The sequence below is a fragment of the Naegleria gruberi genome (genome assembly GCF_000004985.1).
Source record: "Naegleria gruberi genomic scaffold NAEGRscaffold_162, whole genome shotgun sequence".
Taxonomy (NCBI): domain Eukaryota; phylum Heterolobosea; class Eutetramitea; order Acrasida; family Naegleriidae; genus Naegleria; species Naegleria gruberi.
In genome coordinates, this window is record NW_003163174.1 from 1 (window position 1) to 13,269 (window position 13,269).

Consider the following 13,269-nt stretch of genomic DNA (forward strand, 5'->3'; position numbering starts at 1 on the left):
TCTTTTTCAATATTAAGTGATATCAACTGTTTCATTTCACTTATGAATTTGGCTCCTTCTACACCAATTCGATTGTAAGAAATATCAAGTGATTTTAATTGTTTCACTTCACTTATGAATTTGACTCCTTCTATACCAATTCGATTGCCACAAATATTAAGTGATGTTAATTGTCTCATTTCACTTATGAATTTGACTCCTTCAACATCAACTTGAGTGTAAGAAATATCAAGTGATGTTAATTGTTTCATTTCACTTATATATTTGGCTCCTTCATCAATTTCATTTTTACCAATATTGAGTGATATCAACTGTTTCATTTCACTTAGATATTTGGCTCCTTCATCACCAATTAGATTGGCAGAAATATCAAGTGACGTTAATTGTTTCATTTCACTTAGATATTTGGCTCCTTCATCACCAATTTGATTGGCAGAAATATCAAGTGACGTTAATTGTTTCATTTCACTTATGAATTTGGCTTCTTCATCACCAATTCCATTGCCAGAAATATTAAGTGATATCAATTGTTTCATTTCACTAATGAATTTGGCTTCTTCAAAAGAATCAAGCAACCAATCAGAATATGTAACATTAACAATACAATTCATAAATTGACTTTTCAAAAATAATTGAACTCGTTTCTTTGTAAATTTTTTTTTAAATTGAATAGCAAGTTTTGAACGTTCCTTGATCACATTAAAGAATTGTTTTGAAATTAAAGTACAATTATTTAAAATAAACCATGAATCATCAATCATGGAAATTATTTCAAAACAAATGTCATCTGAAAATATTTCTTGTTCCAGTTTTACAACCTTTTTTGATTTCTCTTCCATATTATTATTATTAAAATTGTTAGTGAATATTTCCTCCGAATTAATGAATTGATGATTTTCAAAATCTTGTCTGTTTCGTTTGCTCATTTTTTTAATAAAATTTTAATAATATTTAATTTTTTTAGAATATGGTGTGATTGATCACTTGTAAGTATTGACTTCACAATCCTTCATAGATTCGAGAAATTATTTGGTGAGATGGTATGCAACCAAAGGAGAAGTTTATTGTTGTGGAACCATCTCATTAAGGCAACAATTCCTATTGGAAATTTCCATTATATTAGAATTCACTTGGAGAATTATACAACAATTCAAAGAAAGTTTGTAAAGAAACAGCTCCCTTCTTTGGTTATTTGGCAGATTTTGAAAATTTATTCAAATAAATGATTTACGCAATTGATCTTTTCAAGTTTACAAAGCTCCCACTACTTACTGCATCTCATTGATTCATTGAGAAACTGCCCTTTGGATCTTTGAGAAAAGGGTTTGCTATTCAGATAAGGTGGAGCCGTATCCAAACAATTTTCCAACTGTACTGTACTGTACACTTACTGGATGGATAAAGAGCAGGTGCAGTGGAAAATGTGAGAAGGTTTAATAATATTGGATGATGCATTTTTCCTCAATGTTTTTTTCTCTTTCTCACAAATAAAATCAACCAGAAGTTAGACTTTGTATTGCAAGGAAGTTGAGGAGAAATGGAGTAATATATGGCATTACCCACTTGTGTTGTCCCATTGAGCCTTGTCCAGTTTACCGAATAAACGTGATTTTCCGCTTTTCGATTTCTTTTCGGTTGCGTTTTGTTAATAAAATTTTTGTTTTTATTTGAAAAGAACATTTGGTGGTTGTTTGCGGACAGGTTGAAAGCCGAGTGACAAGTTTGTCAACTTAGAGCAAATACGAACAATTCGTTGGTGCTTTTTAAGGTCTTGTTGTAGGATGCATCAAACGAAGAGAGAGATTGTCCTTTTTTCGCTTTCACTGGCGAAATTACGTGTTTTGCTTTTTTGTACGCTTTATCACCTAACACTCTTTCGTCTGGACCAATGTTCGGTTCTTTTTCTTGCAACCATTCATCCCACATCTTTTTGTCATGCATCGCACCAGGATACGCATTTGAAACATCAAGAATTTTCGCTGTTGTCAAACTCACTAACATTTGATACTTCAATACATGCATTCGCTTTTTATACGAATAATACAATTTCTGTTTGGCCCATAGTTTTTGCTTTTCGATTCTGCTTAATCCGGATTTCTTTCTACCAGACGGATTTTCAATCCTACATTCTGTACCATCAACAACAGCTTTAATCCTTCTGAACATACCAGTAGCTGTGTTATTAATATCTTTTCTATCATCAATATTTAGTGGTGGTAGATTGTTATCTAATACTTTTTGTCCTTTTTCAATGTTTGTGAAATATGATGAACGTGAAACATTCCAGTAAACAGGATGAACAAGTGAATTCGGATAAAGTGTTAAATATTCCATCAATATTAAAAACCATTTTTCACTCAATTCGGCCAACTTTATGGTTATTCTAATTCACAAGTGAGAAGAGCATATTATTCGATTTTCGGTAAACAAAAAACAAAAAACGAAACCGAAACCGAACCGGAAGATGACGATGTTTCCGAAAATGTTGATGAAGATATGATAGAAAGACAAGAATTTACTGATAGAATGGACAGTTATCTTGCTGAATCTGAGCAAAAAACTGAGAAGAAGAGAAAGAGACAACTTGAGAAGGAGCCAACTTATGATGATGAGATGATGAATGTGATTACGAACAATCAGATGAAGATTACGAATATTCGGATGAAGATATTTTACCGGCAACTCCGTCGAAAGTAACAAAGGTAGTGAGCATTAATGACAAATCAACAAGTTTATTCCGTCCTTTTAGATTCGAATCAGAGACTCATCGCTTCATCATTTATAGATTTCCCACATGGACTGATTTTAAATTTTCACATGTGGAGATGTCAAAAGAAAAGATGATAGTTATTCATGTGAAGATTAATGCTAAACTTTCCGAAAGTTGTGTAGTAGAATCTTTCGCTCCATTTGCGAAAAATTTAAAAGCGAACACTGACAGAAAGGATGAACAGTTCACCATCAAAGAACCGGTTCCGAAAGATGTTGATGTTAAAACTGTAAAGTGTGGTCCTTTGAATTTGAAAGGCCTTAGTAGTACCGTTTCAGTTTTACCTAGTTGTAATAAACATCGGAAATCTATTTATGAATTTACACAAAAAACTCGAGGAAGTTAAATGATCATAAATATATATATATATATATATATATATATATATATATATTTTTATTTTCAACATCAATTTGTTCCAGTTAATTTTAAATCCATAGCTCTAAGAACCTCGTTAAAACCATTTGTCTTTTTCTTGTTGTTAAAGTTTTTCCTTGCTTTGATGAAGGATCTGTTAAACTCCAAAACAGTATCATCTAAAAACAATTTTTCCTCTTTGTTCACATCTAATTCAACTAAAGTATCCTTCAGCTTGTATTGTTTTCTAGTAATTGTTACATCTTGTACCTTGAAAATATCATTGTTCAATTCGTCAATAATCAATTTCAATTCATTTCTACAGGCAATAACTTCTGATGAATTGACAGATAATCCATCATAACCATGAATGCATTTTCCCTTGTAAACTTCATTCAATTCTAACGTCTTGTTTAGCATTACAAATTTCTTATTTTTGTAATCTAAAATCTTATCTTCAGTATAATTTTTGGAATTCGCAGCCATAACCCCAAATGCAATTTCTCCAATTTCTTCGGAGAACATAGTAAAATTTTCCGTAAAAAAGTCATGAAACGTTTTGGACTTCTTCTTCCAAAATTCAAATAACAAAGATTGGAATATTTCTGCATTCCTATACAAGTTATGTTTTCCCAAAATAAATAGGTATGTTAATACATCTCTAGATAATGAAAATTCATTCCAATTTCCAACTCTCAATGCATAATAATAACTTCTAAGGGCTGGTAAAATTGTCTCAAAAAGAATTGTAAAGTTTTTGGCAGCTATCGTAGTAGTTCTAACATAACAATCATCAGGTAGAGTGTAGTAAGCAAGAGAAACAACATTAATTATATCAGTTAGTTGTTGTAAACCCATTGATTTTTCAAGATAGCTGGTCACATTGGGATAAGCAGCTTTCAATAAGCGCAATAAATAGTTTTTTCCAAATAGTCTCCAAGTTACAATTGATCCCATTTTATAAACGTGCCAGAAACCGTTTACACAGATAAATCTTTGTGAATAGTGTTTAAAATTAGTATAATTATGAGACAGTTGAATAATCTTTAAAAATATATATATATATATATATATATATATATATATTTTAAAAAAAAACTTACCTTGTAAACTCTTTGAAAAATGTTTACATCAACCTTAAGCATTATCATTTTGTCTTTTGGATACTTTGAATCTAGCATCATCAGAACTTGTAAAAGACCTTCGTTTGAATTTATCACATAGGGATCTAGACTTACAGTACGATACTTTGACATTGAAGTGTAGTCATTTACGTGTCCATCTGGGTTTCTAATTGGATTATTAAAAAAACCGTCTTTTGAGGGATGTGACTGAAAAGCCCAACAACTATAAACATTCTCATCATCAAAAGGGTCAATACTTGTTATTGTGTTAAAAACAGATTCATAACAGAATCCGTCGTCCATATTAAATATTACATTATCAAATACTGTGAACTTTTGTAATACAAGTTTTTGTTTTTTAAATGTGAAACCAGTTGCTGTATAATGTTGATTTGTAAAAACAGCTCGTACAACCTTCATCCTTTTATAGGAAAATATTAAATCAAAGTTATCTACATGAAACACAACAAGTATATCATCATCTTCAATAATAATTTTAGTTTTTTCCTTTTCTACTCCATAAACTCTATCAAAGTGTCTGTAGAATGTTGTTTTAAATAATCTATTTTGTGTAAAACTTTTGATAATTCATTACTTACCCCATATCACAAGAGCTTAATAAATACTCGGCAAAACTGTTTGAACAGTTATTACGAATAAACATGGCATGAAGAAATCTTTGTTTGTTGTTGTTTCTTTTATGATACTTTAAAAGTGTTAAAACATGAATATGAAACTTCTGCTTATAATTCCACAATTCTTCTGAAGTAATATCATTATTGAAAATTAGTAAATTTTCTCTAGAAAATTAACAATTAGACTGGTAAATGTGTGAACAACATACCGTTCCTTAATAACAAATGATTCAAACATCTCGGAGTTTCCTTTGAACACTAAGAAAAAATATATATATATATATATATATATATATTTATTACTTCAACAACATACATAAAGATGGGTATTCTTGGTTGAAAATTGATGAGGTTGTACTAGGGTGAATGACATTGTACCCTTTCAATTTGAAAAATGCGTCGTACAACCAAAACTGCTCAATTTTCATGTATTTGTTTTGTTGTTGAAAATTTAAAAAAAAATGCCAAAATCACCTTCAGCAAAAACAAACAAACCAACAAGCCCAAATCTTACAAAACCACAACCTCCATTCAAGAGACAAGCAATTCCGTTGCCGGAAAACATTGAACTTTTAAGTTGGAAGAGAGGAATTAATTCAAACAATTATATTTCTAACGGTGATAATTTTTGGTCTTTCCGTTTTGAAGATGGTTTGTTAACATTAACAAACTATCCGATGAGAACTGATGATGACGACCATCAAGTGGTTGATATTTCCGGTGGCAGTAAAGTCGTAGGTAAATTGATGACTGTTGCCCATGTTGCTACTGATCCTAAAAGTGTCAATCAGGTTATTGGAGTAACTGTATTGACAAATAGTGGTGTTAAAAACTTGGTTTTGCGCTTTGGTGATCTTCTAACAAGTGAGTTTACAAAGGAGAGCGGATTTGACCGCTCCCACTGTAAGAGGGTTGATATTTTTGTAAGTAAGTATCGTTAATATATATATATATATATATATATATATTTGTATATATCTAGAACATTGGAATAGTTATTTAACAGAACAAATGCAAAATGAGGGTGATGACGAAGCATCTAAAGATAAGACAACCCCAAGCAGGGATAAAAAGTCAAATCCATCAATTTTTGATGATGAAGATGAGAATGAGGATGATGGTGTTAGTAAACAACTCAACTTTACTCAAGAGGACGTTCAAGATTTTAATTCCTCTAAAGAAACACCATCAGTTTCGAAGCTTAAGATCAAGAAAAGTAAGTACTAACTTGTTTATGTTTGTGTTAACAATTTGCAGAACCAAGAGCTTCTCTTACTTCCTCTTCTTCCTACGTTGTAAAAGGTTCAATGTCAACCTCTAAAATTGCCTCCATCATTGTACCTAAAACAGACACACCTACCAACAAGAAAGATTTAGAGCTTGGTAGGACTGGAGAAATAATCAAACAATTTGGTTTTCCTGCTAGTGTCTCCATTAAGGTAACAAGAATTAAAGTTCCAGAGTCATCCATAGCTGTTCGTGAAATCAGTTTAGAGCATGTAAAATCAATTGTTGATGAGATTAGAGGTGGTGGAAAAGCGTTGAGCTCCGAAGTTGGTTTGGTTGAGATGAAAGTCGCTCCAAACAGTTCTGCTTCAGGTATGTAGTCAAATATATATATATATATATATATATATATATATTTTAATTTCAGTGACTATCAAAAATCTTGTACAAAAGTTGAAAAGAGAGAATAGGGACGAAGATGCAATAATGGAAGAATTGCAAGAATTAATTGAGAACGATGAAGAAAACATCGAACTGTTTGTGCATGGTAGTACTCATTATACCCTTGCATTAACAGCTGCTTTTCAACAATTACCTCAGATTGAAAGGACATCTGAAAACACACCTAGACATGACTATGTAAGTTTATTAATAATTTCTTTTCTTATTGTATTAGTATGTTGTATTCAATATCCCAGATCATGAGTTATTGCAATTAGCAACAATGCACAATACAAACGTCAAACAATTAGCTATGGATTTCCCTTCAATACTTATTAACGTGAGAAGAACCTTAAAATTCTTTCTAACGAAATATCCTAACTCTGTAATGTACGTTAACTCAGATGGAATAGAAGGTAAGTATAAATATATATATATATATATATATATATTTTTTCACAAATAATTTTTTCAGAGAGGAGACTTATTAGATTTGTGGAAGGAGGAGCAAAGCTTTTTAAAAGCGAAATAATTAAGGTATTTGGTCTCAATGAAAACTCAGCAATACACTATCAGACTCTATCATTTTGGTCTCATAGATGTTGGGATAGGCTTGTTGAAATTGCTAAAACTAAAAAGAAGAATAGTAATACTCCTTTACTTAAAAGTTTAGCTACTTTTATTACAAAGGTTGGTAGTTGCAAAGGTATTCCTGAAGAAGAGATATATTATTCGCTTGAGCAATTCTTGAATTTTGGTAACATTCAAAGTATGGTTAATCATATCAATCATACCAAGTGTGTATTATTTGGATTTAGCGAAATTACAAAGTATTTTTCTGAAATACCTGATTTAAAAGGAATGGCAAAGAGACTTCCAAACATTTACAAAGCATTAGTTAGTGATTCAATGCACGACTCAGAATTGAAACAAGTAGAAGAAAAAACATTGTCATTCACTTCCACCGACTTGTACTTAAATATTAGAAGAGAGTTAAGTGGAAACCCTAAAACTTCTTCGACTACAGATGTATCATTTCCAGTTGTGACAGAACAGTTGAAAGTAGAACGAAATGGTTATTCGGCAATATTATTATATGGAGATGTTTTGGAGTTAGCAAACATCTTTCCAAAGAAAGTATCGTATGGTAAGTTTTAAAATATATATATATATATATATATATATATATATTTTCAAATGTAGATTTAATGATTTGCGATTTGCCATATGGTGTTTTTAAAGATTCCCCTTATGATGTCTTATTTACTGATGACCAATTGAAAGAGTTTATTGACAATTTATACCAAATCACTCCAGACACGAATTTTCCAACTTGGATCTTCTTTGGGGAGTATAAGCAAATTGTAAAGCTTCAAGAATTAATTGAACTAAAGAAAGGCAATGCAGTTATATGTATTTGGGTGAAAAATGGTCGTCAATTTGGTGCAAACTTTGGTACGTATAAGTATGAAAGCTTCCTTCTTTGCTTCCCCAACAAGCAAGTGAATATCAAGCCACAGGGTTTCAGTTTATCACCATTCAGTATTTGCTTTCCATCAGAGACTAACTTTTTGAAAGACTCCAACTCAAGAGAGTGTAACAAGGGTCAGAAGCCTCTTTCTTTAATTTCGTGGCTTGTTTATCAATTTTCCAACGTTGACGGTATTGTTCTTGATTTATGTTCGGGAACTGCCACCACAGCAGTAGCTGCAGTTAGTTATGGTAGAAATTCGATCAGTTTAGAAAGTAATCATGGCCAATTCGAACACGCTGCAGAACGACTCAAATTATCAGAATTTGAGAAGGTAAATTTTGAACCCTTAGTTGTTTGTACAGTATCTGAAGACAAGGAAAAAAAGGAAAAAAAGAAATCTACAAAAAGAAAAACAGCACCCACCAAGAAAACACCGAAAAAAGCAAGCAAAAAGAAAAAAACTGAAACACCTTTAAAGGGAAGTAAAATGCAATCGAAAAAGGCAGAGGAAATTGCGATGAAATACATAGACAGCGAAGCAGTAGAAATGGCATCTGATGAAGAGAATGTCAGCGAAAAAGATGAGGAAGAAGATGATGAAGAATAGAGGGAAATGATATTAATAAAATGAATTAAACGAGTTGTTGTCCATATATATATATATATATATATATATATATTCACACAAGTATTAGTTAAAATACTAAAACATTAAATTTCAAATCTCTAAAAACAACAAAAAAAAGTTTATGAATCTACAAAACTAAATACTAAAAATCGAATTATGACCAAGAAATACACTAAACCATCAAACGGTACTACTAAGAAGGCGTTTACGATTTGGATGACCGTGTATTCGCAGTGCTATTAGAAAAGAAATTGCAAACATTCGCACCAACTTTTGATGCTAATGAATTGTCAAATTTCATTGCGAAGGCTTCTGTTACAAGTAGCTCTTCTGACACACAACTTGTCAACACTCAAACATCACAAGCGCTTACCAGCAACTCCACTGCCGCCACAACAGAAGATGCAACCGGCAACAAAGAAATCGCAAACGCAACTCAAAACACAAGAGAAGAGTCTGAATAAACAATTTCACTTCTGCTTTCATTCGAATTTCCGAATTTTCCTGTTTTTCCGTTAAGTCGGACACAGCTCATTGATTGAAACAGAATTGCAATTTCTTGAGAGAATGATGACCTTTCAACTCGGAGTTTTCTCGTTTACCCGCAACGATAAAATCCTTAAAAAAATTTTTACGCAAAAAAAAACGTTTTTAACCTTTCTGTGCGATTTCTGCGTTCATCAAAAAGACACCACAAAAAACACAAGAAGGGACAAAAAACTATGAAGCCTTTAGCTGTGATGGTGAAAGTGGAGCCTGGGCAACAACAACAATCGCCATCCACTCCATCCACACCAACCAATTCCTCCTCCACCAATAATACCACAAATAATTCTCATATTGCTTCTAGTGGTCACCATCATCATGTGGGTAATAATCATAATCATCAGCACAATAATTTAATCATGATGAATCCGAGTTCATCAATTTACCCTTCCTGTTTGCCTCTTGCTATGAAGAGCAATTCTTCCTCTTTTATTCCTTCCCAGACACCTCCACCTCCACATCAACAAGGATTCAGTCTTCCTTCCATTCATAATTTGACTTCACAACAACCATCTTCAAAAGTCATGGTGGATCACATTCATCACTATCAACAACAACATCCACAATCGTGGCGTGGTAATAATATGGAACCAAAACCACCTCTTCATAGTAATGGTGGTCATGATTTGATGGAAGCCTTGTCAGCACAACCACAAACTATTGTAAGATATGCACCTCCTCTTTATCAAGCCATTATTCAACCAAGTATTGATATTGTTCCTATGGATAGTTTTATTCCTGGCTATATATCTGGATACAGAAAGACTCCACAGCAAGTAACAATTGGGACAAGTCCTGAAATGCAACCATCATCTAATCCTTCCTCTTCCACAACAACTGGAATTATTGTCACAAACAGTCCTACCATGACACCAGTTAAGGTTTCTCACTGTATTGCTGACCAAGAGTTGGTAAAGACAACACAATCAGTAATAGTGGCCTCCTCATCCGCCCAACAAGCCCCTTCATCCAATAACACCCAAACCCAACAACCACCCACAGATCCAAGTCAAGCCAGAATGGCATGTATAAATTGTAGAAAATCACATCGTAAATGGTAAGTATTTTCAATGTATTAGGCAGGTTGTTATTGACTCTAATTTAGTGGTAAGTATTTGTAGAGATTACAGTAAAATTTACAGACCCCATTTTAAAGATAAGGGAATGCCTTGTGGTGAATGTAAAAAGAGAGGAATACCTGATGAATGTGTTTATTATGAACCTAAGAAGAGAGGACCAAAGATGAAGACAGCTGAAGAGGAAGCTCAAAGTAAGGAGGAAGCAAAGAAAAGAAAGGTCTCTAAGAAGAATGAGGTTCCCTCTGCAACAGTAGTAGATTTGGAAAGGACCAATCTATTGCAGTCTAACTCTCAGATAATTGCCTCCAGCAGCTCCAATGCAGCAACTACCACACCAGTAATCCCAGCCCTCTTCTCTAGAAAGGAAATTGATAGAAGAAATTACATTTTACACATGATCTTCCCTGAAGCAAACCTCCCTAATGATATTAAGGAAAACTGTCCAGATGATAGCTTTAACGAAATGTTTCGTCTCTTTTTATCAGATGAATTCGTTAGCTTTTTGGTTGAGTGTATGGATGGTAATAAGAGTAAGAATCAATTGATGCCTTTCATTAGAGAAAAGGTTCTCCTCTCTATTCTCAATAGAATTATGGAACCATACTACCACGGCATGTATTTTTCCCTAGAGTCTCTCTTTTTGAAATACTATTGTCTATTCAAGCTCTCCCCACATGATGATAATAGACCAATCTTATTGTTAGAAAGTGAGAAGAGTGTAAAGCAAAATAAGAAGGATTTCAATATTATCACCAATGACATACAGACTATAATTTGTAATCTGTGGAGTTCCTTCTTTAATACCATCCTCGAATTCAAGAGTGTGAATTCATCCTACAATCAACTCGTCATTAAGAATATGCTTGATCTAATTGTGAACAAGTTATCAGAGAATGTTGATATTCAAAGTGTATTGGAGTTACAACATGCTCTATTTACCAGATACTTGTTGCTCATTGAAATCCATCAACAGATTGAGGGATGTACAACCAATAGTGTACAGTTCAAGAAATTGGTGTTCAACTTTCTCAAGCTTACTTACCTCTCTGGAATCACTACGAAATCAGCAAAACTTGTCGATCAATTTGAAAAGTTTAACACGAAATTCTTTGCCATTCTCACTAGTCAGTACAGCTCCATGTCACTGAATACCAACTATGTTATGGCAGAAATGGAATGCTTTATTCCAAGAAACTTGACAGAATGTTTGACCTTCTTGAGCGTTATCACATCAGAAGGGGAGCAAGATTTGGAAGTTCTCTTCTTGGAGTACATGTCCAAGTTGTTGAACTTGAGTATTTACATGCAAGGTATTCTCAACACTAACGATAAGAATCTTCAAGAAATGAATGCAAGCGTTGGGAAAGATTTCTTCCACATAGCCAAGAACCTCAAATCTCCAATTATTCTTTCAATCCTCAATTCCCTGCAGAATTATCTCATTACCTCCTTTTTTGAAAATACTATATCTATTCCAGAGTCTCCACAATTGGAAAATCAATTTAAGGAACGTATTTTAACTAGTGCCAGTCAATTTGAACATCAAGATCATTTCTACTTGAGAGCAAGTAATTCTCTAATTCGAGGAAAAGATTTGTCAGAGATGCGGAAAGAGTCAAAGAAAGTATTTATAAAATAATCTTGTAATATTATTTACCATAGTATGGGATTGTGTTCTTCTTTCTGGAGAACCAAACATTTCTCTTACCAGTCTTGCCCAAGTATGCAGTGATTGCTTCAACTGAAACTTCGCTTCCTCTAAAGATTTTTGGTGTGGATGATTTGAAAAAGAGTCCTGAAATTCCTGAGCTATCTTCTAAAACAACAACCTTATCATAGTATGCATTCAAAATGTAACGAATGGGCACAGCATCGTCTGCTGTCAATTCAGTAATAATGTGATCAATCATAAAGGAGAGTGTTCTCAAACCACCAGCAAAGACATCATCTGACTTTTTAGAAATATCAACCTTTAGCAAATTGATATGAATATCTGCCGAGAAGTAGTCCTCATCGAGTGAGATGGTTTCAACAGATCCTGGAGTCTTACTTTCAGTTTCCTCATCTGCAGTAACAACATTTGTAAGATCAGCATTGTACTTGGTTGAGTATTGAATATATTTTCTGGCATCTCTGAAAACAGCCAAGTTTTTAACTGAAACCAATTTGTCAACATCATTTAGAGATGCAGAACTCTTAATCACTTCCACCATTTTTGGTTGAATTTCATACGAGATAACTTTACAACCCAACAGTGCAGGATAAATTGAATAAAATCCCAAATGAGAACCAACATCAACAATGAGACACTTCTTTCCAGTTATTTTTGAATCTCTTTGGAATTTCTCAATTAACATTTTGAATAGTTCTTCAGTTGCTGATTCCCAATTGCCATATCTAACCATGTGCTTTGAAAATCCAGTATCTCTAGCAGGATTCAACACTCTCATATAAAAGGATGGATTGGTATTTGTTTTTACAATATACCCAACAAGTCTATTATCATCTCTAACCAATGGAATCAAACCCTTTGGTTTGTTAGATTGTACAGCAATTAAAATCATAAATATCAATCCAATAACTGCCAATACAGAAATAATCAAATTCCTTGAAGGCAACTTGTCCAAAAATGTTAAATATTTCGCTTTAATTCCACACATTCTCAATAAATTTCTAAATATTCTCGGAATGAAAGAAAAGATACTTCCAAGCCTTCTCATCCAAACACCAGAAAAAGCCTTCACCGATTTTTCTCCCAAAATATTACTTTCATGATTTAATATTAATGGGAGTTGTTGATTTAAAGTACTACCACCACCACCACTAGTAGCCATCTCCTCATCCTTTGATGGTGGCGATCGGGAAATTATATTAGATGAAACTGTTGTTGTTGTATTGGATCGGTTAAAGTTAGTCATGATTGGTGCGAGTTCATCATCATCGGAATTATTTATTCTGATCAAAGATGACGACAATGAAGAATCATTA

General features: G+C 33.0%; 6 protein-coding genes across 6 annotated transcripts; 3 read left to right on the forward strand and 3 right to left on the reverse strand.

The window, feature by feature from the left end:
- Positions 1-40: 40 nt before the first annotated feature.
- On the reverse strand, positions 41-926 carry NAEGRDRAFT_76459 (uncharacterized protein; the record flags this gene model as incomplete). Its single annotated transcript, XM_002668577.1, has 1 exon — positions 41-926. A coding segment is annotated over one exon (886 nt), but the record flags the coding sequence as incomplete, so codon positions are not given.
- A 1,469-nt stretch (positions 927-2,395) lies between these two features.
- On the forward strand, positions 2,396-3,116 carry NAEGRDRAFT_54693 (uncharacterized protein; the record flags this gene model as incomplete). The annotated part of the gene is made up of 2 exons (XM_002668574.1): positions 2,396-2,693; positions 2,750-3,116. Coding segments are annotated over 2 exons (663 nt in total), but the record flags the coding sequence as incomplete, so codon positions are not given.
- Positions 3,117-3,178: 62 nt separating this feature from the next.
- On the reverse strand, positions 3,179-4,915 carry NAEGRDRAFT_76460 (uncharacterized protein; the record flags this gene model as incomplete). The annotated part of the gene is made up of 3 exons (XM_002668578.1): positions 3,179-4,171; positions 4,231-4,789; positions 4,851-4,915. The coding sequence occupies 3 exons, from the start codon at positions 4,913-4,915 to the stop codon at positions 3,179-3,181; spliced, it is 1,617 nt and encodes a 538-aa protein (XP_002668624.1).
- A 432-nt stretch (positions 4,916-5,347) lies between these two features.
- On the forward strand, positions 5,348-8,635 carry NAEGRDRAFT_76461 (uncharacterized protein; the record flags this gene model as incomplete). Its single annotated transcript, XM_002668575.1, has 7 exons — positions 5,348-5,813; positions 5,869-6,102; positions 6,144-6,485; positions 6,541-6,752; positions 6,790-6,970; positions 7,030-7,701; positions 7,758-8,635. The coding sequence occupies 7 exons, from the start codon at positions 5,348-5,350 to the stop codon at positions 8,633-8,635; spliced, it is 2,985 nt and encodes a 994-aa protein (XP_002668621.1).
- A 691-nt stretch (positions 8,636-9,326) lies between these two features.
- NAEGRDRAFT_82335 (uncharacterized protein) lies at positions 9,327-11,370 on the forward strand (the record flags this gene model as incomplete). The annotated part of the gene is made up of 3 exons (XM_002668576.1): positions 9,327-10,259; positions 10,333-11,191; positions 11,278-11,370. Exons 1-3 carry the CDS (start codon positions 9,379-9,381, stop codon positions 11,368-11,370), a joined length of 1,833 nt encoding a protein of 610 aa, XP_002668622.1. The 5' UTR covers positions 9,327-9,378.
- Positions 11,371-11,930: 560 nt separating this feature from the next.
- On the reverse strand, positions 11,931-13,199 carry NAEGRDRAFT_76463 (uncharacterized protein; the record flags this gene model as incomplete). The annotated part of the gene is made up of 1 exon (XM_002668579.1): positions 11,931-13,199. The coding sequence occupies one exon, from the start codon at positions 13,197-13,199 to the stop codon at positions 11,931-11,933; it is 1,269 nt and encodes a 422-aa protein (XP_002668625.1).
- Between the last annotated feature and the right edge of the window lie 70 nt (positions 13,200-13,269).